The sequence below is a fragment of the Sus scrofa genome, chromosome 10, assembly GCF_054392235.1.
Source record: "Sus scrofa isolate SSC_HxYL_T2T_F1_AM1 chromosome 10, Sscrofa_HxYL_maternal_Yorkshire_Landrace_v2.0, whole genome shotgun sequence".
NCBI lineage: Eukaryota > Metazoa > Chordata > Mammalia > Artiodactyla > Suidae > Sus > Sus scrofa.
The window spans coordinates 30,103,373-30,131,248 of NC_139392.1; the positions used below are offsets into that span (position 1 = coordinate 30,103,373).

Here is a 27,876-nt window from a genome sequence, read left to right on the forward strand (position 1 = left end):
TCACTAGGGGTGACTTGAGCCCGATGCTAAGGCCACTATGTCAACTGCCTCTCTTCCCTCTCTTTCTCTCTGAATTTTTGGTGTCTTTCTCTCACTCTTGTTTCCACTTTCTCCCCATTTTATGCTCAGCCCTCTCTCTCTCTCCCTGTCTGTCTTCCTTTTGGTCTCTGTCTCCTCTGTTTTTGTTGCTGGTGGACGGTGGAAAAAGCCTCCTCTTTTTGTGGTCGCCCAGTAGAAGCACTGGAGCATGGGGGTAGGTGGGGTTGGGGCCGGGATGTGCATTACAACCTGGGGAAGTGTGCAAAGTCTGTTCCCAGGGGTGAACCCAGTTTGGCCATCCCACGTCCTATCTGAATGACCAGGACTCAGCTTCCCACTAGGAGCATCTTTAGACACGGAAAGCCAGGAAGCCCAGGAGAGCCCGAGGGGTTTGAGAAGCCAAGGCAAAGACAGCTGGTCTTTCCCTCTCTTTCTTTGTTGTTTCAGGTGCAACCCTGATCATGCAGAACCCAGAGTCCTACAAGGCAGGGAGAGCAGAGCACGACGATGCGTGGACAATGGAAAGGTGTGACAACGCATTCTGGGGAGGGGAAAAGTGTTAACCTTGGGATTCACTCTCAGATTTTGGAATAGAGAAAATACTCTTGCCACCCAATTCTGCAGCACCACATCTTCCTTCTGTGGACAAAGAAATGTTTCTCTTGGCCTTTGCCGAAAAATCTGCACGTTCATGCCTTCTCTCATGTTTCCTATCTCTGCCTTCCATACTTGGGTATGCCATTCTTTATCCTCCCAAGGGATCCATTAACACAAAACACACTTGCTTTGCAATCAAAGTGTACTTTATTAAAATTACTTTTACAGTTTTTATCTGTGTCTCATTCGGTGTCACTCTACATGTTTTAAAAATACCAACTCCAGGCATGGGATATAAAGAAACATGTCAGAGACATGAGGAGGGAAAAGGTGAGATATGGATGTTCCAGCAGCCAGGGTCTGGGCATGCAAGGCTCGGCCAACCATGTCATCCTGAAAGAGGGAGCGTGACAGAGTTCCCATGGTCAAAGGTACAAACCGACATGAGGCCACAGAATCCTTGGAAAGAAACTGGCTTGAGGGCAGTTGGTCAGGACTAAATCCACAGTCCCCTTCTTCAGTCAGGACTGATGCGGGTGACAGGACAGGGGGTGGACACTAGGGTGACTGCCTGACTCCAGTGCATTAAGTTCTACCTCTGCTTAAGGGGGCTTTCCTATACCTGTGTTTATTTTATCGAAAACTAGTTTTAAAAAAAGCAAATGGATAGGTAACAATTATTTAATACACAATCTTACATTCTACCAAAATCTTATATACCAAGTAGTAAACATGTATCAGAACTTAATACTAAATCTAGACAATAAAGAACTAAGCTTATACTAAAGTTGGCTCGTAATAGATGAAGAGTGAGGTCAATCTTGTATCCTGGTCAAGATGGAAACTTTTGGACTCTTCCAGTCCCAGGCTGAGGCTTCAAGGTGTCCCAGAGGAGTCTGCAACACAAACACAGGGATGCCATCACCGAGGAGGTGCAGAGTCAGATGGAAGGAGGGCTCCCCTGGGTGGATGTGTGGGTCCGTCAGGCTCCTCAGGGCCTGGAACTCCCCAGGGCTCAGATCCCCGTGGCACTGCCGTCTATGCTGTGCTTAGCTGAGGAGGTTTTCTGTTAGCAAAGAGGGAATACAATTGTCCTCCAGGAGCGAGTTCCCTGTGCATTGGGCTGGGCAGCCTTCAAGGGACTGATCCCTGCACAGTGAAACAGATGCAGCGGAAAGGGGAGGCTCCAGGAGACAAGGATGTAGTCCCTCCCAGTGGGGCCCTGGGAGGAGCAGGACATCTGATAACCCAAGGGAAGGGGTAACCAGCCCCTGCAGCCCATGCTTTATACCACTAACCATGAGACCTGCGTGGCAGAAATGGACAGAGGCCTGAAGACCTCCTTTTACCCTGAGAATGCTTTCTACCTCCTGGCCATTCTCGCTTGTGCTTTTCAAGGGGGGGGGGGAAGAAGTGGAGAAATCAGTCTTCCTGTATTCAGACTATACTACAAAGCTACAGTCATTCAACTCTATGATCCTGGCGAAAAAGCAGCAACACTGATCAGTCAGAAAGCCCAGAAATAAACCCAAGCACCAAGGGTCAACTGCTCTATGGCAAAGGAGGCAAGAACATACACTGGAGGAAAGACATTGTCTTCCATCAGTAGTGCTGGGAAAACCGGACAGGTACCTGTCAAAAGTGCAGTGAGAACATTCACTAACACCATACACAGAAATAAACTCCAAATGGCTGGGCGACCTCCATGTAAGGCCAGATACTAGAAAACCCCTAGAGAACAACAGGCAGAATGCTCTTGGACATAAATCGCATCAAGATCTTGTTTGATATGCCTCCTAGAATAATGACAATAAAAACACAACTAAATCAGTAGGAACTAATTAAGCTCAAAAGCGTTTGCACAGCAAAGGAGACCTTTTTTTAAAAAAGAAAAACTCCACAGAATGGGAGAGAATATTTGTTTTTTTTTTTTATTTTCCCACTGTACAGCAAGGGGGTCAGGTTATCCTTACATATATACATTGCAATTACAGTTTTTCCCCCACCCTTTCTTCTGTTGCAACATGAGTATCTAGACATAGTTCTCAATGCTATTCAGCAGGATCTCCTTGTAAATCTATTCTAGGAGAGAATATTTGTACATGATTCACCCACCAATGGCTTTACCTTCAAAATAGAGAAACAACACATACAACTCATCCACCACCACAAAAACCAAACAACTCAATGCAAAAAGAGCCGGAAGACCTAAAGAGACATTTCTCCAGATGAGGCTTAGGGATGGCCAATAGGCACATGAAGAGATGCTCAACCTTGCCTGGTACGAGGGGACTACACATCAAAACTGCAGCGAGGGACCACCCCACACCTGTTAGAATGGCCGTCATTAAGTTGATAGATAACAAATGCTGGAGGGGGTGTGGAGAAAGGGGAACCCTCCTACACTGTTGGTGGCAGTGGAAATCAGTGTGACCACTCTGGAAAAGAGTATGGGGGTTCCTCAGAAAACTCACTACAGTACTACCCTATATGATCCAGCGATCCCACACCTGGGCATCTACCCAGACAAAACTTTCACTCAAAAAGACACATGCTCCTGTGGAGTTCCCATCGTGGCTCAGTGGTTAACGAATCCAACTAGGAAACATGAGGTTGCGGGTTCAATCCCTGGCCTTGCTCAGTGGGTTAAGGATCCGGCGTTGCCATGAGCTGTGGTGTAGTTTGCAGACACAGCTCGGATCCTGCATTGCTGTGGCTGTGGTGTAGGCCAGCAGCTCCAGCTCCGATTTGACCCCTAGCCTGGGAACCTCCATATTCCACGGGAGCGGCCCAAGAAATGGTAAAAACACAAAAAAATGAAAAACAAAAAAAAACCCAAACCCCCCTCAAAAAACACATGCCCCTGTATGTTCATGGCACAATTCACAAGAGCCAAGGCATGGAAGCAATCTAAATGTCCACCAACAGATGGATGGATGAAGACGATGGGGTACACATATACAATGTCGTACCACTCAGCTGTGTACAAGAAAGAAACAATGCCACTGGCAGCAACAGCGATGCCACTAAAGTTATCATGGTATGTGGCACAAGTCAGAAAGACAATGACAAATACCACATGACATCACTTCCATGCAGAAGCCAAGATAGGGCACAAAGGAACATATCTCCAGAACAGAAACAGACTCACAGATCTAGAGGACAGACGTGTGGGGAGCCAAGGGGGAGGGGAGAGGAAGTGGGATGGACTGGGAATTTGGGGTTGGTCGATGCAAACGCTTACATTTAGGATGGATAAGCAATGAGGCCCTACGCTGTAGCACAGGGAACTGTATTCAGTCTCTTTGGAGAGAACACAATGGAACATAAGAAGAGAAAAATAATGTATAAATAGGTGTGACTGGGTCCCTTTGCTGTACAGCAGAAATAGGTACAAAAATACCTCACTTCTTCAAAAAATACTTCATGTATATATAGGAGTCACACTCAGCCATAAGAAAGAATGAAGCCATGCAATTTGCAGCAACATGGACAGACCTAGAGATTATCATACTACGTGAAGTAAGTTAGACAAAGATGAAAGTTCTAACACTTCTATGCTGAATCTGAAACATGACTACAATCCAGCTTTTTTACAAAACTGAAACAACGCACAGACATGGGAAGCAAACTTCCATTAGCAAAGGGGAAAGGGAAAGGAAGGGAAGGGATCAATTGGGAGTGTGAGATTAATAGAGAAGCAACAAGGATTCACTGTGTAGCACATGGAACTCTATGCAATATCTTCTCATAACCTGTAAAGAAAAAGAATTTGAAGCTGTACACCTGAAACTAACACAATACAGTAAATAATCTATAGCAAAAGAAATTCAATAAATATTTTTCAGTATTAAGAGTTTCAAAAAATCATGAAGATGTGGTAGTAGAAATATAAATTTATCTTTTTATTCTATTGCTGCATGAAAAGTATATAGAAGAAAGGTATTCTCTTTTTCTTTTTTCAGCCACACCTGCAGCATATGGACGTTCATGGGCTAGGGGTCAGGGACAAGCTGCCTCTGCAGGCCTAAAACAGATGCCACAAGGTGGGATTTGAATCGCCTTTGCAATGTATGCCACAGCTTGCAGCAATGCCAGATTCTTCAACTGACTGAGCGAGGCCAGGGATTGAACCTGCATCTTCATGGACACCATGTCGTGTTTTTAACCCACTGAGCCACAGCAGGAACTCTGAGAAGACAATGCTTTTGAAAGTGTACTAAAACAAGTTACATTCATGTTATTAGATGACACAGTGAAAAGTCACTGAAAGGAATACAACAAATTTGAATCCTAGCCTTTCACTTTTCCCAAGAGAAGACAGAACTGAATTGCCTCAGGGGTTGCTGCATTTGAACTTGTCATCTATGTCAAAGAATTTACAGAAGTTCCAACCTCAGTTTGAGAATGGGTGGCATGGGATGGCCCAGGCCATCCCTGGGCCTTACAGAGACTGAGGGAAGACCCAGACCCTGGAAATTCCCACTCAGGTTGGGATCCTGCCATGTCTTCTGTGTGATGCCAGGAGCACTAAGCATCCACAAGGATGCAGGGCTGGGCCAGGTGAGCCACTCTTCGTACATGAGCACTGAGGGATAGATGCCTTCATCTTGATTGTTTTCTGGAGCCCCGACATGAGGGAGGCCTTAGAGAGGCTGACACAAACTCAGAGGGAAAGGACCCTGTGTCACTTCTCTCAGGCTGAGATTGGTTCAGTACAGACCCGATGTGAATGCTCACCACCTGCCTCCATTTGGCCTGAGCCTCGGGGACCTGGGAGGGAGGAGACCAGGGCCAGGCTAGGAAGGGACACAGGGTCAACATGACTGGGATTTGGGGATCAGGGGATAGCAGTCTGATGGGAAGAGGGGGATCCAACAGGAGCTGTGACCACCTGGTCCTGCTGCCAGAGGCTCTGTCTGGGACATGGTCAATCCCAGGAGATGAGGTCACAGGGCCAGGAGAGAAAGGGTCTGAAGCAAGGCCAGCAGCTCCTTCACACAGTCCCCCAAATTCCTGCTGGCCAGGGGTGGTCTCTTTGGGCAGCTGGACATGGACCTCTCCCAGAGGGGAGGAGAGTCATGACAGCAGCCTGGGGTCAGCTGTGCAGGTGGACAGGACTCAAGGGTACTGGATCCTATGCAGCAACCCCAGATGACTTCTCCTTTATTTTATTTTATACTATTTTTGTCTTTTTCTTTATTCTAGGGCAACTCTGACAGGATATGGAGGTTCCCAGGCTAGGGACAAAATGGGAGCTGCAGCTGCCAGTCGAAACCACAGCCACGAAATACAGGATGCAAGCTGTATCTGCGACAAACACCATAGCTCACAAAAATGCTGGATATTTAAGACACCGAGTGAGGCAAGGGATCGAACCCGCAATCTCATGGTTCCTAGTTGGATTCCTTAACCACTGGAACTCCAAGTATGCCTCCTTTAACTCATCCAACTCTGCGAACATCCCTTCCCTCAGGACACACCGTGAGGACACAATAGGACAGGGAGGCCAGAAATCCCAAACATGCAGAGCCAGAGAGCTGCCTTCTCACCCACCACCTGACACTCACTCGACCAACTTGGTCTCCAGGGTCAAGGTGCCACCACTTCAGGTGCCACCACTTCAGGTCCCTCAAGGCCAATAAAGGAAACCAAGTCAACAGCTCTTGTGCACTGGGCCCTCACGGTGCCAATCACAAAGCAAACTTGCACAACGGGCAGAGACCAAAGCAGGAAGGAGCAGCTTTGGGAGGGAAAATCGATTCTCCCTCTCAAAGAAAAGGAGAGAGGAATACAAACACAGCACAACAAAGACCAGGGACCCAAGTCTTCTTCGTGGTATCCATTTCACAGGGGAAAACACCACAGCAGAGTGCCACTCATTAGGCCACCCACCCACCCACCCGCCAAGTCCTATCCCCCACTTCCTCCCTCTCCCGGCAGCAGGCGGAACCCAGGTGCTCCCAGGAACCCTCTCCCACTGGATCCCAGCTGCGTGCTCTTCCCTACCTGCAGCCTCCTCATCCTGGCGGCTGCTCAGGCTCTCCACCACTGAGTCTGTAGAAACACACCATCAGGGGAATCAAGGAGTTAGAAAGAGTGGCCCTCCCGTTTCTCCGGCTTCCCTGAGGTGACTACGGGTACAGAGCATCACCCTGGTTTTTCCTCCAGGTGCCCAGACCTTCCCTCTGCTCCATGGACTGAGACCCTTCCACACAAGGTGAGCACAGATGCCAACATTCAGGCATCTCATATCTGCTCCCTCTCCTTATTAAAGTAGGCGGTGAACATCTTTACATCAATTTCTTTCTGTTTTTAAGTTTCAGACTCACCTGCCCCACACTCCAAGCAGCAGGCGTCACCCAAGTGTCCCGGGATCCCTCTCCCATTGGCTCCTACCTGAGAGCTGTTCTTACCTGTATCACTTTCATCATGGTTGCTGTCACTCAGACTCTCCATGAAACATACTGCAGAGACACAGACATAAGGAATCAAGGTGTTAGAGCCTGTCCCCCACACGTATCCCCTACTTAGGGTTGTTTGCGGCCACACAGCACCACCCTGGCTTGTCCTCCGTGTGCTCAGAACTTCCCTCTGCTCTACGGCCTCAGAAGCTTCCATAAAACATTGGCCACAGTGGCAAACCTTCAGAGATCGTGGGCTGCTGAGGGATGGAGCCTTACACATCTCCCTTCTACGAGTCCATCTGGAGGCCTCAGCTCCAGGGTGACACACCTGAAATTCCAGCTGCATGGACACACTTGTGTGGTGGCCCCTGGGAGTGAACCATAGGCTGCTTTATTCTGTTCACTGCAAGAGGCAGACCTAACTACTGACTGAACTCAATTAAGCAGAAATGGCTCCTTCTGGCCAGTGGCTGGCACACTGTGGACAGCAGCTCTACAGAAGCACTGAGGAGAAAGGGACCACTGCCCGTGAGGTTCACCTCCAAAACATATATAAAGAAAACTCATACACCTCCACAACAACAACAGCAAAGAAACCACCCAGGAGTTCCCGTCAGGGCACAGCGGAAACGAATCCGACTAGGAACCACGAGCTTGCGGGGTTGATCCCTGGCCTCGCTGAGGGGGTTAAGGATCCAGCGTTGCCGAGAGCTCTGGTGTCGGTCGCAGATACGGGTGGAGAAAAGGCTCCCCCGCCCCAGCATTGCCGATGCGAACGTACACTGGTACAACCACTATGGAAGACACCATGGAGGGTCCTGCGAAAACTGAACACAGCAGGGCATGCGACCTAGCAAGCCGAGCACCCTGGGAAATATCAGGACAAATGTATCCAGGAAAAAGACATATGCCCCTCTATGTTTATGGCAGCACTGTTCACAACAGCCAAGACAGGGAAGCCACCTCATGTCCACAGACAGATGAATGGCTCATGACGATGTGGTCCACATAGATGATGGAATTCACGACTCAGCCAGAAAATCGAAGAAGAAACCAATGCCACTCAAAACAATAGGGATGGATCGGGAGATTCTCGTGCAAAGTGAAGTACGTGACAAAGAGAAAGACGGATACCACCTGATCTCACTTAGAGGTGGAATCTAAAGCACGGCACAAAGGAACCTGTCCACAGAACCCACGGATGCAGAGAACAGACTTGTGGTTGTGAAGGGCACGGACTGGGAGTTTGGGGGCAGTTGATGCCAACTACGGCATTGAGAATGGAGAGACAACAAGGTCCTCCTGTTGCAGCACACGGAGAACGAGATCCAATCTCCTGTAATCGACCTGATCTCAGACGGCAATAATATCAAAAAAGGAACATACGTTAATGGACACACACGACTGGGGAACGTTGCTCCACAGCAGAGAGTGAAACAACACTGTACCTCCATTAAAATAGAAACAAACAGAAAGGACAGTGTCTAACAATCCACTGAATGGAAAGACAACCTACAGAAGAGGATATTTGTAAATCTTGTATTTGAAACAGGGGCTCATATTTGGAATATATGGGAAACAACTACAAATCAATTGAATCAAAAGGCAAATACCTCAGTTGTAGATGAGTGGAAGCCTGGGAGAGACCCACCGTCCAAGAAGACCACAGAGAGCAGCACACAGAGGGCATGTTTCCCAAAGTCGCCTATCACAATGGAAAGGCAAAGCAAAGGCACCACGAGGTATCACCTCCCACCTGGTAGGACACGGAGTGTTTTCAAACCTGAACAGATGTTTGGGAAGATGTGACTGCCTGGGACTTCTGGACACTGTAGCAGGGAATGTCAACGGGGCCAGCCAGGACGGGAAACACCACGGCAGGACCCTGCAATCCCACTGCTGCATGGACATGTAAAGGAAGATCCATCAGTGTCGGGTAAAGAGACCTGCCATCCCAGGATCACGGCAGCGCCATACACAAGAGCCCAACAGAAACAGAGCCCCAGTGTCCACGGGCACACAGACTGAGAAAGACAACGGGGTGGATACAGACCATAGCAAGGTATTCCGTTGTCACAGAAGAAGGAAACCCTACCCATTGCAGCAATGCACAGAGAACTCCAGGACATTATTGACTGATTCACTTTTGGGCTTGAGGGCTGCCCCCGCAGCAGATGGAAATTCCCAGGCGAGGCGGCAAATCAGAGCTGTGGCCACCGGCCGACACCACAGCCACAGCCAAGCTGGATACCAGCCGCGTCTGGGACCTCTGCCGCAGCTCACCGCAATGCGGGATTCTTCACCCACTGGGCAAGGCCAAGGGTCGAACCCGTGTCCTCACAGGTACTGGTCAGGTTCATGAGCTCTGAGCCTCAACAGGAACTCGCTGGAGGACATCACTTCAAGTGAAGCCAGTCAGACACAGAAGGACAAAGACTCTCTGATGTCATGCACATGAGGTGTCTGAAAGACCACTCCTGAGCAGAGGCTGGAAGGGTGGCTGCCCCGAGTGGGCAGGAGGTGCGGGGGGAGCACAGCGTTCACAACACTCCTCGGGACACTTACAACCTCAAGAGGCTCGAGTTCATGGCACATGTTTGAAACAACAGCATGAAAGTCTGCACCAAGCAGAGGGGGAAGAAAAGAGGAAACGAAAGACCAACAGAGGAAGGAAAGCCTTTTCCCCAAACCTTGCTCCCAGCGGGTGCAGGGAGAATGAGGGAATGGACAGTTAGCCTGCGGTCATCATGAGACTGTTCAACGAGAAACTGGACAGCTATGTGGTGCTAAGGCACAAGTGACTCCCCACAAAACACACCCACTCACACTGGTTCACAATCACACCAACAGGCCCTCACACGCACACCCCCCAATGTTCCCGGACACCTACCCCCACCATACAAAGAGCCTCCTTTCCTCCAGGGACCCGAGGACTTGGGATGGCCCTTTTGTGGGAAGTCAGTCTCTTTCACCCCATCCCTCACCCCCTTTCCCAGGAGGAACCCAGAATCAGGGTGTCTCTGCAACCAAAGGGGCAGGAAAGCACCCCCCGCCCTTCCTCAACACCTGGACTTCTCCTCAGCAGAGCCGGGTTCCAGAATACTTACGGCTTTCATCGTCCATCCCGTCCACCTGTGATGAGAGAAAAGAAAACACTGTGAGTGTCACAGCATCCTCTGCACTGTGGCCACAGGTCTTCCTGTGGTTGCGGACCGCAGGCACACAGACAGAAGGCAGAGTTGAGTCTGTTTCCCCAAAAGAAGACAGCAAAGACACCTGTGGAAAAGGCACCAGCTTTTCATGGAAGACCTCCCAAGTCCACGTTCATTTAAAAAACATTCAGGCTTCTTTGGAGTTCCCGTCGTGGCGCAGTGGTTAACGAATCCGACCAGGAACCATGAGGTTGCGGGTTCGATCCCTGGCCTTGCTCAGTGGGTTAAGGATCCGGCATTGCCGTGAGCTGAGGTGTAGGTTGCAGACGTTGCTCGGATCCCGCGTTGCTGTGGCTCTGGCGCAGGCCGGTGGCTACAGCTCTGGTTTGACCCTGAGCCTGGGAACCTCCATATGCCACAGGAGTGGCCCTAGAAAAGGCAAAAAGACAACAAAACAAAACATTCAGGCTTCTTCAAAGACAAATGCTCCCTATGTACACTTGGGAACTGATGTGGTCCCTTTTGCCAATGCCCCTTGGAAGGAGTTATTGGTTGGTACCAAACTTTGACTCAACATTCCTCCACAGAGGAATGTGCATATATCCTCTATAATGGACTTGCTCAGATTTCCTTTTCTGAAGTAGGCACATCCAAGAAGAAAGGAGGCACCTTTTTAAATCTCCGATCAAGAAAGGTGAGCTTACCTTGGGGGCAAGCTGGTCTTCCTGCTCAACCAGGTCGCTGGCTGGGGACTCCTCGTCATTTTCAAGGGATGGGCCTGCCTCCTCCTCTGCCTCGTCAATGCAGGCAGCCTCCTCCTGCACCTTCTCAGTTCCCGGCCCCACCTCCTCCTCATTTGCCCCAGCCAGGGCCTCTTCCTCCGTCTTCTCACTCCCGCCGGCCTCCACAACATCATCGAGGGTTGCTAGGGGGACACACAGTCACTGTCAGCAAGGCGGTGGTGCTGCTCGGGAGGTACTCTGGGCACCTCACCTGACTGGACATGGGCTGAGAGTCAAGGGGTGGGGGTGGGATGAAGCACGGATGGAGCTTCTCTTGGCCCATCCTCCCGGGTAAACGTTTTGAAGGACGGCAGAGAGCACCTTGAAAGACCTGAGAAAGGGAGCCTCTGCCTCTCTTGCTAAAGGGAACCTCTCCGTGGCATATTCTCCATCTGAGAAATGGCCAACACGAGCATGCAGGCTCTGCTGCCATGACAGAGTCTCGTGAATCCTCCTGCCCATTTTCCTCTCCAGCCACATTCCTCCATCTTCTGAAATGGCAGGAGATCATTTCAGCTTCCCTACTCTTCCCACAGGGTGCTCCTGTGTTCACACGCCATCCTCTGGGATGTTTCGCCTCTTTTCTTTTCTTAGATACATAATGCTTCTCTTTGGAATACTTTGGCAATAGGAAACTCACGGGGAGAGCAGGCCTTCCCAATGCTATGTACTTTGCACCACTGTCCATAACAACTTTTCTCATCATAACTCATAGGACCTCTGCACCCATTCAGGAATGACTCCCCCTTCAGCCCTGCTGCCAGGTCTTGGCCATTTCTACTTTCCATCTCTGACACTCTGCCGAGTCTGGTTACCGCCTATATGTTGAGTTGCACGATATTTCCTTCTCTGTGCTGCCTGATTTCTCTATTTTTTTTTCTATTGATACTTGTTGCTTTTTAGGGCCACACACATGCCATACGGAGGTTCCCAGGCTAGGGGTCTAATAGGAGCCGTAGCTGCCATTTTATGTCAGAGCCACAGCAAGGCAGGATCCCAGCTGCATCTGCCACCTACACCACAGCTCACGGCATTACTGGATCCTTAACTCACTGAGTGAGGCCAGCGATCGAACCCGCAATCTCATGGTTCCTAGTTGGATTCCTTAACCACTGGAACTCCAAGTATGCCTCCTTTAACTCATCCAACTCTGCGAACATCCCTTCCCTCAGGACACACCGTGAGGACACAATAGGACAGGGAGGCCAGAAATCCCAAACATGCAGAGCCAGAGAGCTGCCTTCTCACCCACCACCTGACACTCACTCGACCAACTTGGTCTCCAGGGTCAAGGTGCCACCACTTCAGGTGCCACCACTTCAGGTCCCTCAAGGCCAATAAAGGAAACCAAGTCAACAGCTCTTGTGCACTGGGCCCTCACGGTGCCAATCACAAAGCAAACTTGCACAACGGGCAGAGACCAAAGCAGGAAGGAGCAGCTTTGGGAGGGAAAATCGATTCTCCCTCTCAAAGAAAAGGAGAGAGGAATACAAACACAGCACAACAAAGACCAGGGACCCAAGTCTTCTTCGTGGTATCCATTTCACAGGGGAAAACACCACAGCAGAGTGCCACTCATTAGGCCACCCACCCACCCACCCGCCAAGTCCTATCCCCCACTTCCTCCCTCTCCCGGCAGCAGGCGGAACCCAGGTGCTCCCAGGAACCCTCTCCCACTGGATCCCAGCTGCGTGCTCTTCCCTACCTGCAGCCTCCTCATCCTGGCGGCTGCTCAGGCTCTCCACCACTGAGTCTGTAGAAACACACCATCAGGGGAATCAAGGAGTTAGAAAGAGTGGCCCTCCCGTTTCTCCGGCTTCCCTGAGGTGACTACGGGTACAGAGCATCACCCTGGTTTTTCCTCCAGGTGCCCAGACCTTCCCTCTGCTCCATGGACTGAGACCCTTCCACACAAGGTGAGCACAGATGCCAACATTCAGGCATCTCATATCTGCTCCCTCTCCTTATTAAAGTAGGCGGTGAACATCTTTACATCAATTTCTTTCTGTTTTTAAGTTTCAGACTCACCTGCCCCACACTCCAAGCAGCAGGCGTCACCCAAGTGTCCCGGGATCCCTCTCCCATTGGCTCCTACCTGAGAGCTGTTCTTACCTGTATCACTTTCATCATGGTTGCTGTCACTCAGACTCTCCATGAAACATACTGCAGAGACACAGACATAAGGAATCAAGGTGTTAGAGCCTGTCCCCCACACGTATCCCCTACTTAGGGTTGTTTGCGGCCACACAGCACCACCCTGGCTTGTCCTCCGTGTGCTCAGAACTTCCCTCTGCTCTACGGCCTCAGAAGCTTCCATAAAACATTGGCCACAGTGGCAAACCTTCAGAGATCGTGGGCTGCTGAGGGATGGAGCCTTACACATCTCCCTTCTACGAGTCCATCTGGAGGCCTCAGCTCCAGGGTGACACACCTGAAATTCCAGCTGCATGGACACACTTGTGTGGTGGCCCCTGGGAGTGAACCATAGGCTGCTTTATTCTGTTCACTGCAAGAGGCAGACCTAACTACTGACTGAACTCAATTAAGCAGAAATGGCTCCTTCTGGCCAGTGGCTGGCACACTGTGGACAGCAGCTCTACAGAAGCACTGAGAAGAAAGGGACCACTGCCCGTGAGGTTCACCTCCAAAACATATATAAAGAAAACTCATACACCTCCACAACAACAACAGCAAAGAAACCACCCAGGAGTTCCCGTCAGGGCACAGCGGAAACGAATCCGACTAGGAACCACGAGCTTGCGGGGTTGATCCCTGGCCTCGCTGAGGGGGTTAAGGATCCAGCGTTGCCGAGAGCTCTGGTGTCGGTCGCAGATACGGGTGGAGAAAAGGCTCCCCCGCCCCAGCATTGCCGATGCGAACGTACACTGGTACAACCACTATGGAAGACACCATGGAGGGTCCTGCGAAAACTGAACACAGCAGGGCATGCGACCTAGCAAGCCGAGCACCCTGGGAAATATCAGGACAAATGTATCCAGGAAAAAGACATATGCCCCTCTATGTTTATGGCAGCACTGTTCACAACAGCCAAGACAGGGAAGCCACCTCATGTCCACAGACAGATGAATGGCTCATGATGATGTGGTCCACATAGATGATGGAATTCACGACTCAGCCAGAAAATCGAAGAAGAAACCAATGCCACTCAAAACAATAGGGATGGATCGGGAGATTCTCGTGCAAAGTGAAGTACGTGACAAAGAGAAAGACGGATACCACCTGATCTCACTTAGAGGTGGAATCTAAAGCACGGCACAAAGGAACCTGTCCACAGAACCCACGGATGCAGAGAACAGACTTGTGGTTGTGAAGGGCACGGACTGGGAGTTTGGGGGCAGTTGATGCCAACTACGGCATTGAGAATGGAGAGACAACAAGGTCCTCCTGTTGCAGCACACGGAGAACGAGATCCAATCTCCTGTAATCGACCTGATCTCAGACGGCAATAATATCAAAAAAGGAACATACGTTAATGGACACACACGACTGGGGAACGTTGCTCCACAGCAGAGAGTGAAACAACACTGTACCTCCATTAAAATAGAAACAAACAGAAAGGACAGTGTCTAACAATCCACTGAATGGAAAGACAACCTACAGAAGAGGATATTTGTAAATCTTGTATTTGAAACAGGGGCTCATATTTGGAATATATGGGAAACAACTACAAATCAATTGAATCAAAAGGCAAATACCTCAGTTGTAGATGAGTGGAAGCCTGGGAGAGACCCACCGTCCAAGAAGACCACAGAGAGCAGCACACAGAGGGCAAGTTTCCCAAAGTCGCCTATCACAATGGAAAGGCAAAGCAAAGGCACCACGAGGTATCACCTCCCACCTGGTAGGACACGGAGTGTTTTCAAACCTGAACAGATGTTTGGGAAGATGTGACTGCCTGGGACTTCTGGACACTGTAGCAGGGAATGTCAACGGGGCCAGCCAGGACGGGAAACACCACGGCAGGACCCTGCAATCCCACTGCTGCATGGACATGTAAAGGAAGATCCATCAGTGTCGGGTAAAGAGACCTGCCATCCCAGGATCACGGCAGCGCCATACACAAGAGCCCAACAGAAACAGAGCCCCAGTGTCCACGGGCACACAGACTGAGAAAGACAACGGGGTGGATACAGACCATAGCAAGGTATTCCGTTGTCACAGAAGAAGGAAACCCTACCCATTGCAGCAATGCACAGAGAACTCCAGGACATTATTGACTGATTCACTTTTGGGCTTGAGGGCTGCCCCCGCAGCAGATGGAAATTCCCAGGCGAGGCGGCAAATCAGAGCTGTGGCCACCGGCCGACACCACAGCCACAGCCAAGCTGGATACCAGCCGCGTCTGGGACCTCTGCCGCAGCTCACCGCAATGCGGGATTCTTCACCCACTGAGCAAGGCCAAGGGTCGAACCCGTGTCCTCACAGGTACTGGTCAGGTTCATGAGCTCTGAGCCTCAACAGGAACTCGCTGGAGGACATCACTTCAAGTGAAGCCAGTCAGACACAGAAGGACAAAGACTCTCTGATGTCATGCACATGAGGTGTCTGAAAGACCACTCCTGAGCAGAGGCTGGAAGGGTGGCTGCCCCGAGTGGGCAGGAGGTGCGGGGGGAGCACAGCGTTCACAACACTCCTCGGGACACTTACAACCTCAAGAGGCTCGAGTTCATGGCACATGTTTGAAACAACAGCATGAAAGTCTGCACCAAGCAGAGGGGGAAGAAAAGAGGAAACAAAAGACCAACAGAGGAAGGAAAGCCTTTTCCCCAAACCTTGCTCCCAGCGGGTGCAGGGAGAATGAGGGAATGGACAGTTAGCCTGCGGTCATCATGAGACTGTTCAACGAGAAACTGGACAGCTATGTGGTGCTAAGGCACAAGTGACTCCCCACAAAACACACCCACTCACACTGGTTCACAATCACACCAACAGGCCCTCACACGCACACCCCCCAATGTTCCCGGACACCTACCCCCACCATACAAAGAGCCTCCTTTCCTCCAGGGACCCGAGGACTTGGGATGGCCCTTTTGTGGGAAGTCAGTCTCTTTCACCCCATCCTTCACCCCCTTTCCCAGGAGGAACCCAGAATCAGGGTGTCTCTGCAACCAAAGGGGCAGGAAAGCACCCCCCGCCCTTCCTCAACACCTGGACTTCTCCTCAGCAGAGCCGGGTTCCAGAATACTTACGGCTTTCATCGTCCATCCCGTCCACCTGTGATGAGAGAAAAGAAAACACTGTGAGTGTCACAGCATCCTCTGCACTGTGGCCACAGGTCTTCCTGTGGTTGCGGACCGCAGGCACACAGACAGAAGGCAGAGTTGAGTCTGTTTCCCCAAAAGAAGACAGCAAAGACACCTGTGGAAAAGGCACCAGCTTTTCATGGAAGACCTCCCAAGTCCACGTTCATTTAAAAAACATTCAGGCTTCTTTGGAGTTCCAGTCGTGGCGCAGTGGTTAACGAATCCGACCAGGAACCATGAGGTTGCGGGTTCGATCCCTGGCCTTGCTCAGTGGGTTAAGGATCCGGCATTGCCGTGAGCTGAGGTGTAGGTTGCAGACGTTGCTCGGATCCCGCGTTGCTGTGGCTCTGGCGCAGGCCGGTGGCTACAGCTCTGGTTTGACCCTGAGCCTGGGAACCTCCATATGCCACAGGAGTGGCCCTAGAAAAGGCAAAAAGACAACAAAACAAAACATTCAGGCTTCTTCAAAGACAAATGCTCCCTATGTACACTTGGGAACTGATGTGGTCCCTTTTGCCAATGCCCCTTGGAAGGAGTTATTGGTTGGTACCAAACTTTGACTCAACATTCCTCCACAGAGGAATGTGCATATATCCTCTATAATGGACTTGCTCAGATTTCCTTTTCTGAAGTAGGCACATCCAAGAAGAAAGGAGGCACCTTTTTAAATCTCCGATCAAGAAAGGTGAGCTTACCTTGGGGGCAAGCTGGTCTTCCTGCTCAACCAGGTCGCTGGCTGGGGACTCCTCGTCATTTTCAAGGGATGGGCCTGCCTCCTCCTCTGCCTCGTCAATGCAGGCAGCCTCCTCCTGCACCTTCTCAGTTCCCGGCCCCACCTCCTCCTCATTTGCCCCAGCCAGGGCCTCTTCCTCCGTCTTCTCACTCCCGCCGGCCTCCACAACATCATCGAGGGTTGCTAGGGGGACACACAGTCACTGTCAGCAAGGCGGTGGTGCTGCTCGGGAGGTACTCTGGGCACCTCACCTGACTGGACATGGGCTGGGAGTCAAGGGGTGGGGGTGGGATGAAGCACGGATGGAGCTTCTCTTGGCCCATCCTCCCGGGTAAACGTTTTGAAGGACGGCAGAGAGCACCTTGAAAGACCTGAGAAAGGGAGCCTCTGCCTCTCTTGCTAAAGGGAACCTCTCCGTGGCATATTCTCCATCTGAGAAATGGCCAACACGAGCATGCAGGCTCTGCTGCCATGACAGAGTCTCGTGAATCCTCCTGCCCATTTTCCTCTCCAGCCACATTCCTCCATCTTCTGAAATGGCAGGAGATCATTTCAGCTTCCCTACTCTTCCCACAGGGTGCTCCTGTGTTCACACGCCATCCTCTGGGATGTTTCGCCTCTTTTCTTTTCTTAGATACATAATGCTTCTCTTTGGAATACTTTGGCAATAGGAAACTCACGGGGAGAGCAGGCCTTCCCAATGCTATGTACTTTGCACCAATGTCCATAACAACTTTTCTCATCATAACTCATAGGACCTCTGCACCCATTCAGGAATGACTCCCCCTTCAGCCCTGCTGCCAGGTCTTGGCCATTTCTACTTTCCATCTCTGACACTCTGCCGAGTCTGGTTACCGCCTATATGTTGAGTTGCACGATATTTCCTTCTCTGTGCTGCCTGATTTCTCTATTTTTTTTTTCTATTGATACTTGTTGCTTTTTAGGGCCACACACATGCCATATGGAGGTTCCCAGGCTAGGGGTCTAATAGGAGCCGTAGCTGCCATTTTATGTCAGAGCCACAGCAAGGCAGGATCCCAGCTGCATCTGCCACCTACACCACAGCTCACGGCATTACTGGATCCTTAACTCACTGAGTGAGGCCAGCGATCGAACCCGCAATCTCATGGTTCCTAGTTGGATTCCTTAACCACTGGAACTCCAAGTATGCCTCCTTTAACTCATCCAACTCTGCGAACATCCCTTCCCTCAGGACACACCGTGAGGACACAATAGGACAGGGAGGCCAGAAATCCCAAACATGCAGAGCCAGAGAGCTGCCTTCTCACCCACCACCTGACACTCACTCGACCAACTTGGTCTCCAGGGTCAAGGTGCCACCACTTCAGGTGCCACCACTTCAGGTCCCTCAAGGCCAATAAAGGAAACCAAGTCAACAGCTCTTGTGCACTGGGCCCTCACGGTGCCAATCACAAAGCAAACTTGCACAACGGGCAGAGACCAAAGCAGGAAGGAGCAGCTTTGGGAGGGAAAATCGATTCTCCCTCTCAAAGAAAAGGAGAGAGGAATACAAACACAGCACAACAAAGACCAGGGACCCAAGTCTTCTTCGTGGTATCCATTTCACAGGGGAAAACACCACAGCAGAGTGCCACTCATTAGGCCACCCACCCACCCACCCGCCAAGTCCTATCCCCCACTTCCTCCCTCTCCCGGCAGCAGGCGGAACCCAGGTGCTCCCAGGAACCCTCTCCCACTGGATCCCAGCTGCGTGCTCTTCCCTACCTGCAGCCTCCTCATCCTGGCGGCTGCTCAGGCTCTCCACCACTGAGTCTGTAGAAACACACCATCAGGGGAATCAAGGAGTTAGAAAGAGTGGCCCTCCCGTTTCTCCGGCTTCCCTGAGGTGACTACGGGTACAGAGCATCACCCTGGTTTTTCCTCCAGGTGCCCAGACCTTCCCTCTGCTCCATGGACTGAGACCCTTCCACACAAGGTGAGCACAGATGCCAACATTCAGGCATCTCATATCTGCTCCCTCTCCTTATTAAAGTAGGCGGTGAACATCTTTACATCAATTTCTTTCTGTTTTTAAGTTTCAGACTCACCTGCCCCACACTCCAAGCAGCAGGCGTCACCCAAGTGTCCCGGGATCCCTCTCCCATTGGCTCCTACCTGAGAGCTGTTCTTACCTGTATCACTTTCATCATGGTTGCTGTCACTCAGACTCTCCATGAAACATACTGCAGAGACACAGACATAAGGAATCAAGGTGTTAGAGCCTGTCCCCCACACGTATCCCCTACTTAGGGTTGTTTGCGGCCACACAGCACCACCCTGGCTTGTCCTCCGTGTGCTCAGAACTTCCCTCTGCTCTACGGCCTCAGAAGCTTCCATAAAACATTGGCCACAGTGGCAAACCTTCAGAGATCGTGGGCTGCTGAGGGATGGAGCCTTACACATCTCCCTTCTACGAGTCCATCTGGAGGCCTCAGCTCCAGGGTGACACACCTGAAATTCCAGCTGCATGGACACACTTGTGTGGTGGCCCCTGGGAGTGAACCATAGGCTGCTTTATTCTGTTCACTGCAAGAGGCAGACCTAACTACTGACTGAACTCAATTAAGCAGAAATGGCTCCTTCTGGCCAGTGGCTGGCACACTGTGGACAGCAGCTCTACAGAAGCACTGAGGAGAAAGGGACCACTGCCCGTGAGGTTCACCTCCAAAACATATATAAAGAAAACTCATACACCTCCACAACAACAACAGCAAAGAAACCACCCAGGAGTTCCCGTCAGGGCACAGCGGAAACGAATCCGACTAGGAACCACGAGCTTGCGGGGTTGATCCCTGGCCTCGCTGAGGGGGTTAAGGATCCAGCGTTGCCGAGAGCTCTGGTGTCGGTCGCAGATACGGGTGGAGAAAAGGCTCCCCCGCCCCAGCATTGCCGATGCGAACGTACACTGGTACAACCACTATGGAAGACACCATGGAGGGTCCTGCGAAAACTGAACACAGCAGGGCATGCGACCTAGCAAGCCGAGCACCCTGGGAAATATCAGGACAAATGTATCCAGGAAAAAGACATATGCCCCTCTATGTTTATGGCAGCACTGTTCACAACAGCCAAGACAGGGAAGCCACCTCATGTCCACAGACAGATGAATGGCTCATGACGATGTGGTCCACATAGATGATGGAATTCACGACTCAGCCAGAAAATCGAAGAAGAAACCAATGCCACTCAAAACAATAGGGATGGATCGGGAGATTCTCGTGCAAAGTGAAGTACGTGACAAAGAGAAAGACGGATACCACCTGATCTCACTTAGAGGTGGAATCTAAAGCACGGCACAAAGGAACCTGTCCACAGAACCCACGGATGCAGAGAACAGACTTGTGGTTGTGAAGGGCACGGACTGGGAGTTTGGGGGCAGTTGATGCCAACTACGGCATTGAGAATGGAGAGACAACAAGGTCCTCCTGTTGCAGCACACGGAGAACGAGATCCAATCTCCTGTAATCGACCTGATCTCAGACGGCAATAATATCAAAAAAGGAACATACGTTAATGGACACACACGACTGGGGAACGTTGCTCCACAGCAGAGAGTGAAACAACACTGTACCTCCATTAAAATAGAAACAAACAGAAAGGACAGTGTCTAACAATCCACTGAATGGAAAGACAACCTACAGAAGAGGATATTTGTAAATCTTGTATTTGAAACAGGGGCTCATATTTGGAATATATGGGAAACAACTACAAATCAATTGAATCAAAAGGCAAATACCTCAGTTGTAGATGAGTGGAAGCCTGGGAGAGACCCACCGTCCAAGAAGACCACAGAGAGCAGCACACAGAGGGCAAGTTTCCCAAAGTCGCCTATCACAATGGAAAGGCAAAGCAAAGGCACCACGAGGTATCACCTCCCACCTGGTAGGACACGGAGTGTTTTCAAACCTGAACAGATGTTTGGGAAGATGTGACTGCCTGGGACTTCTGGACACTGTAGCAGGGAATGTCAACGGGGCCAGCCAGGACGGGAAACACCACGGCAGGACCCTGCAATCCCACTGCTGCATGGACATGTAAAGGAAGATCCATCAGTGTCGGGTAAAGAGACCTGCCATCCCAGGATCACGGCAGCGCCATACACAAGAGCCCAACAGAAACAGAGCCCCAGTGTCCACGGGCACACAGACTGAGAAAGACAACGGGGTGGATACAGACCATAGCAAGGTATTCCGTTGTCACAGAAGAAGGAAACCCTACCCATTGCAGCAATGCACAGAGAACTCCAGGACATTATTGACTGATTCACTTTTGGGCTTGAGGGCTGCCCCCGCAGCAGATGGAAATTCCCAGGCGAGGCGGCAAATCAGAGCTGTGGCCACCGGCCGACACCACAGCCACAGCCAAGCTGGATACCAGCCGCGTCTGGGACCTCTGCCGCAGCTCACCGCAATGCGGGATTCTTCACCCACTGGGCAAGGCCAAGGGTCGAACCCGTGTCCTCATAGGTACTGGTCAGGTTCATGAGCTCTGAGCCTCAACAGGAACTCGCTGGAGGACATCACTTCAAGTGAAGCCAGTCAGACACAGAAGGACAAAGACTCTCTGATGTCATGCACATGAGGTGTCTGAAAGACCACTCCTGAGCAGAGGCTGGAAGGGTGGCTGCCCCGAGTGGGCAGGAGGTGCGGGGGGAGCACAGCGTTCACAACACTCCTCGGGACACTTACAACCTCAAGAGGCTCGAGTTCATGGCACATGTTTGAAACAACAGCATGAAAGTCTGCACCAAGCAGAGGGGGAAGAAAAGAGGAAACGAAAGACCAACAGAGGAAGGAAAGCCTTTTCCCCAAACCTTGCTCCCAGCGGGTGCAGGGAGAATGAGGGAATGGACAGTTAGCCTGCGGTCATCATGAGACTGTTCAACGAGAAACTGGACAGCTATGTGGTGCTAAGACACAAGTGACTCCCCACAAAACACACCCACTCACACTGGTTCACAATCACACCAACAGGCCCTCACACGCACACCCCCCAATGTTCCCGGACACCTACCCCCACCATACAAAGAGCCTCCTTTCCTCCAGGGACCCGAGGACTTGGGATGGCCCTTTTGTGGGAAGTCAGTCTCTTTCACCCCATCCTTCACCCCCTTTCCCAGGAGGAACCCAGAATCAGGGTGTCTCTGCAACCAAAGGGGCAGGAAAGCACCCCCCGCCCTTCCTCAACACCTGGACTTCTCCTCAGCAGAGCCGGGTTCCAGAATACTTACGGCTTTCATCGTCCATCCCGTCCACCTGTGATGAGAGAAAAGAAAACACTGTGAGTGTCACAGCATCCTCTGCACTGTGGCCACAGGTCTTCCTGTGGTTGCGGACCGCAGGCACACAGACAGAAGGCAGAGTTGAGTCTGTTTCCCCAAAAGAAGACAGCAAAGACACCTGTGGAAAAGGCACCAGCTTTTCATGGAAGACCTCCCAAGTCCACGTTCATTTAAAAAACATTCAGGCTTCTTTGGAGTTCCCGTCGTGGCGCAGTGGTTAACGAATCCGACCAGGAACCATGAGGTTGCGGGTTCGATCCCTGGCCTTGCTCAGTGGGTTAAGGATCCGGCATTGCCGTGAGCTGAGGTGTAGGTTGCAGACGTTGCTCGGATCCCGCGTTGCTGTGGCTCTGGCGCAGGCCGGTGGCTACAGCTCTGGTTTGACCCTGAGCCTGGGAACCTCCATATGCCACAGGAGTGGCCCTAGAAAAGGCAAAAAGACAACAAAACAAAACATTCAGGCTTCTTCAAAGACAAATGCTCCCTATGTACACTTGGGAACTGATGTGGTCCCTTTTGCCAATGCCCCTTGGAAGGAGTTATTGGTTGGTACCAAACTTTGACTCAACATTCCTCCACAGAGGAATGTGCATATATCCTCTATAATGGACTTGCTCAGATTTCCTTTTCTGAAGTAGGCACATCCAAGAAGAAAGGAGGCACCTTTTTAAATCTCCGATCAAGAAAGGTGAGCTTACCTTGGGGGCAAGCTGGTCTTCCTGCTCAACCAGGTCGCTGGCTGGGGACTCCTCGTCATTTTCAAGGGATGGGCCTGCCTCCTCCTCTGCCTCGTCAATGCAGGCAGCCTCCTCCTGCACCTTCTCAGTTCCCGGCCCCACCTCCTCCTCATTTGCCCCAGCCAGGGCCTCTTCCTCCGTCTTCTCACTCCCGCCGGCCTCCACAACATCATCGAGGGTTGCTAGGGGGACACACAGTCACTGTCAGCAAGGCGGTGGTGCTGCTCGGGAGGTACTCTGGGCACCTCACCTGACTGGACATGGGCTGAGAGTCAAGGGGTGGGGGTGGGATGAAGCACGGATGGAGCTTCTCTTGGCCCATCCTCCCGGGTAAACGTTTTGAAGGACGGCAGAGAGCACCTTGAAAGACCTGAGAAAGGGAGCCTCTGCCTCTCTTGCTAAAGGGAACCTCTCCGTGGCATATTCTCCATCTGAGAAATGGCCAACACGAGCATGCAGGCTCTGCTGCCATGACAGAGTCTCGTGAATCCTCCTGCCCATTTTCCTCTCCAGCCACATTCCTCCATCTTCTGAAATGGCAGGAGATCATTTCAGCTTCCCTACTCTTCCCACAGGGTGCTCCTGTGTTCACACGCCATCCTCTGGGATGTTTCGCCTCTTTTCTTTTCTTAGATACATAATGCTTCTCTTTGGAATACTTTGGCAATAGGAAACTCACGGGGAGAGCAGGCCTTCCCAATGCTATGTACTTTGCACCACTGTCCATAACAACTTTTCTCATCATAACTCATAGGACCTCTGCACCCATTCAGGAATGACTCCCCCTTCAGCCCTGCTGCCAGGTCTTGGCCATTTCTACTTTCCATCTCTGACACTCTGCCGAGTCTGGTTACCGCCTATATGTTGAGTTGCACGATATTTCCTTCTCTGTGCTGCCTGATTTCTCTATTTTTTTTTCTATTGATACTTGTTGGTTCTTAGGACCACACGCATGGCATATGGAGGTTCCCAGGCTAGGGGTCTAATAGGAGCCGTAGCTGCCATTTTATGTCAGAGCCACAGCAAGGCAGGATCCCAGCTGCATCTGCCACCTACACCACAGCTCACGGCATCACCAGATCCTTATCCCCCTGATTGTGGCCAGGGGTCAAACTCACAATCTCATGCTTCCTAATCGGTTTCACTGCTGGCACGCCATGATGGGAACTCCTCACTTTTGGTCAAACAGTACTTAGTTTTTTTTTTTGGATCATCCTCTTGGTATCCTATTTAAAATTTTACTTTTGTTTCCGGTAGAATACTGTTCTCTTCTGTTCACATATCGCATTTGATCTCTCTCCTGATCTCTTGTCATTTGTGATTGGTTTCATCTCTTTGCTGTTGGGAATAACGTCCTTCTACAAATGGGAGTGTACACGTTCTCTATGGTAACATACTGGGGCCTCCTAATATTTTGCATGTGTCCAACCTCAACTACTGGCACAGCCCAAAAACTGAATGTGAATGTAAATGGGGAACTTTTCATTAATTAAAATTATAGGAATCTTTTGCTGCTCAGTGTACCATGAGTTCCCCATTCAGTGCTGGACGTTGTCATTGGTGGAAATTGGAGGAATGGGTTAGAGGAGCTTTCTGTAATATCCACCATTTCTTGTTAATATAATCTTGTTCTAAATCATTTCTAGTATTGTTTTCAAATTGGGAAATGTGGTTCCATGCAGGGATCTATTACAACTGGAAATGTTAAATATCAGCAAATGTCATAAAATGAGTGAGGTCACCTTTGCTATTAACCAGGAACCAAATGTCGATTTTAAATGAATCATTATTTCCATAGTTGGGAAATTACCAACTGAGTTATTCAATTTATTTTTTGCTTTTTTTGTCATTTTGCCTTTTCTAGGCCTGCTTCCCTCAGCATATGGAGATTCCCAGGATACGGGTCTAATCAGAGTTGTAGTGGCCTACAGTGACCACTGCCACTGCAACTCAGGATCCGAGCCACATCTTCAACCTACACCATGGCTCACGGCAACCCTGGATCCTTAACCCACTGAGCAAGGCCAGAGATCAAACTCACAACCTCATGGTTCCTAGTCGGATTTATTAACCACTGCGCCACGATGGGAACTCCGAGTTAGTTCGTTTGAATTTGCATCATGGAATAAAAGAAAGATGTGGCGTAGCATTTGTAGAGTTTGTTCTGAAATTTGGAACACGGAATGAACTAGAATCATTGTTCAGGCCTGGATGTATTGAGTCAGGTTCCACAGTACCTTCATCTGGCTCATTGGCAGGGTGCACCCTGTTGTGTGGCCACCATGGGATTATTCCAGCCAAGGTGGTAAAGAACAAAATTGCCCTCAGACTCCTGAAGCAAGATCCTAGGTTTCCAAAGCAAGATTCTGGAAAATACATGACAACAGAGAGAACGAGTGACATCCTGATTGCAGAAGATAACAGGGAAATGACTAATAATTGACTCCCAGGCCAAGCCCTCAAAGCCCATAACACCCGGCCGCCCAGAAGAGCCTTCAGAATCCAAGTTCTACTTAGAAAGATCTTGCTCTTTGGGGTGCACTTCAAAACATTACCTCCCCACACAGGTTTCGTGTGAAAATGCCTCTGGGTAGCGGAGACAACCTAGATAATGACCATGCAGAATGGTCTGATGTCAATCCCATTGGTTGACTGATTGATTGTCACCACTCCCAGGGGATGCTGTGGTTCCCAACCCAGGCACTTGATTCTGCACCACGGAAGGGATCGAACACTCGATCTTTAGCCTCTAGGACACTAGGGAACTCCTCACATCCCCTGTAGAAGAAACACATGCCACAAAAGGAGATGTAGATCTGTCTGTGCCTCAGTTCCCTGTTCTGGGCATCCAACTCTGGGAACGCCCCTTCCCTCAGGACACACCGTGAGGACACAATAGGACAGGGAGGTCAGAAATCCCGAACATGCAGAGTGAGAGAGCTGCCTTCTCACCCACCACCTGACACTCACTCGACCAACTTGGTCTCCAGGGTCAAGGGCCTAGGAGAGCTTTGGGTGCCACCACTTCAGGTCCCTCAAGGCCAATAAAGGAAACCAAGTCAACAGCTCTTGTGCACTGGGCCCTCACGGTGCCAATCACAAAGCAAACTTGCACAACGGGCAGAGACCAAAGCAGGAAGGAGCAGCTTTGGGAGGGAAAATCGATTCTCCCTCTCAAAGAAAAGGAGAGAGGAATACAAACACAGCACAACAAAGACCAGGGACCCAAGTCTTCTTCGTGGTATCCATTTCACAGGGGAAAACACCACAGCAGAGTGCCACTCATTAGGCCACCCACCCACCCACCCGCCAAGTCCTATCCCCCACTTCCTCCCTCTCCCGGCAGCAGGCGGAACCCAGGTGCTCCCAGGAACCCTCTCCCACTGGATCCCAGCTGCGTGCTCTTCCCTACCTGCAGCCTCCTCATCCTGGCGGCTGCTCATGCTCTCCACCACTGACTCTGTAGAAATACACCACGCGGGGAATTGAGTTAGAAAGAGTGACCCTCCCATTCCTCCTGCTTCCCTGAGGTGACTGCAGGTTACAGAGCATCACCCTGGGTTTTCCTCCAGGCTCCCAGACCTTCCCTCTGCTCCATGGACTGAGACCCTTCCACACAAGGTGAGCACAGATGCCAACATTCGAAGGACAGCAACGTGCTGAAGGAATGACCTTTCAACTTCTTCCTTCTATGGCCCTTTATAGCTCCTACCTCTAAACTGACACACCTGAAATTCCACCTCTACACACACTGAAAAGGGGATAGCTGAGTAAGCAATTGAACGGTGCTGTGTTTTATATGAATGGATTGCACTATTTATTACAGAATTCCATGAAGTATAAAGAGGTGCTCTGCCAGTGACTGCCACATCAGGCATCGTGTTCAGGGTGGAGATTCAAAGATGAGCAAGATATGACCTCCCCTCCCCGGACATGCTTTACTGCAGACCAGTTGGCTGGTCTGACCTGATCATTCATCTGTATGTATCTCCTGTGCTCATGAACCTGTGCCAGGAATTCTGGGAGGCCCTGCAGACCCCCAAAGAGAGATGGCAACGGTGACATTCTAGACCGATTCCTAGCAGAACCCACGGGTAAGCAGAGGTGCTGTGTATGGCCCACAACACCTGTGCTGCCATAATCAGAGCTCAGTGCAGAGGCAGTGAGGGACACGCCAATGTTTTCACGAGCCCGTCCTTCTCATGGTGCTGCTGGAGTAGCTGGAAAGCAGGCTCAGGGCTCTAAGAAAGGAAACAACTTTTACACTGAAAACTACAAAACATTGCTGAAAGAATTGAATAAGTCACAAAGAATTCAAATGACATTCCATGTTCACAGAGGGGAAGGAGGAGTGCCCATTGTGGCTCATCAGGAATGAACCCAACTAATATCCATGATGAAGCAGGTTCAATCCCTGGCTTCACTCAGTGGGTTAAGGGTCCAGTGTTGATTTGAGCTGTGGTGTAGGTCACAGACGTGTGTTGTAGGTGTGGATGTGGCTCTGGTGTAGTTTGGCATAAATAGCTCAGATTTGACCCCTCACCTGGGAACTTCATTATGTCATGAGCAAGGCCTGAAAAATTCAGAAAAATAAAAAAAATAGATTGGAAGACGGAATATCATTGACATTTCATACTACATGAAAAAACAGCAGGTACACTACAACACATATCAAAATCTCAATATCATTTCTTTTGGTCTTTTTAGGGCCTCGCTTGAGGCATTTGGAGGTTCCTAGGCTAGGAGCTGAATCAGAGCTACAGCTGCTTGCCTATGCTACAGCAACAGCAACGTGGGATCTGAGCCATGTCTGCAACCTACACCGTGGCTCAGGGAAAAGTCAGATCCTTAACCCACTGAGCA

General features: G+C 50.6%; 1 protein-coding gene across 19 annotated transcripts in view; it reads right to left on the reverse strand.

Annotated features, from left to right (window-relative positions):
* Nucleotides 1-824: 824 nt before the first annotated feature.
* Nucleotides 825-27,876, reverse strand: part of LOC146398909 (uncharacterized) — a 193,750-nt gene continuing 166,698 nt past the window's right edge. For 10 of the 19 annotated variants that reach the window (XM_084980821.1, XM_084980817.1, XM_084980820.1 and 7 more), the window contains 15 exons: nucleotides 26,426-26,473; nucleotides 25,251-25,379; nucleotides 22,975-23,195; nucleotides 22,226-22,250; nucleotides 19,128-19,178; nucleotides 18,721-18,768; nucleotides 16,937-17,157; nucleotides 16,188-16,212; nucleotides 13,090-13,140; nucleotides 12,683-12,730; nucleotides 10,900-11,120; nucleotides 10,151-10,175; nucleotides 7,053-7,103; nucleotides 6,646-6,693; nucleotides 825-1,532 (listed from right to left, as the gene is read on the reverse strand). In XM_084980821.1, coding sequence (XP_084836947.1) covers nucleotides 1,513-1,532; nucleotides 6,646-6,693; nucleotides 7,053-7,103; nucleotides 10,151-10,175; nucleotides 10,900-11,120; nucleotides 12,683-12,730; nucleotides 13,090-13,140; nucleotides 16,188-16,212; nucleotides 16,937-17,157; nucleotides 18,721-18,768; nucleotides 19,128-19,178; nucleotides 22,226-22,250; nucleotides 22,975-23,195; nucleotides 25,251-25,379; nucleotides 26,426-26,473 — 1,232 coding nt within the window. In that variant the 3' untranslated portion in view covers nucleotides 825-1,512. Of the gene's footprint in view, nucleotides 1,533-6,645; nucleotides 6,694-7,052; nucleotides 7,104-10,150; nucleotides 10,176-10,899; nucleotides 11,121-12,682; nucleotides 12,731-13,089; nucleotides 13,141-16,187; nucleotides 16,213-16,936; nucleotides 17,158-18,720; nucleotides 18,769-19,127; nucleotides 19,179-22,225; nucleotides 22,251-22,974; nucleotides 23,196-25,250; nucleotides 25,380-26,425; nucleotides 26,474-27,556; nucleotides 27,587-27,876 lie in introns of all 19 variants that reach the window. The other 9 variants (XM_084980826.1, XM_084980828.1, XM_084980825.1 and 6 more) reach the window with 2 other exon arrangements.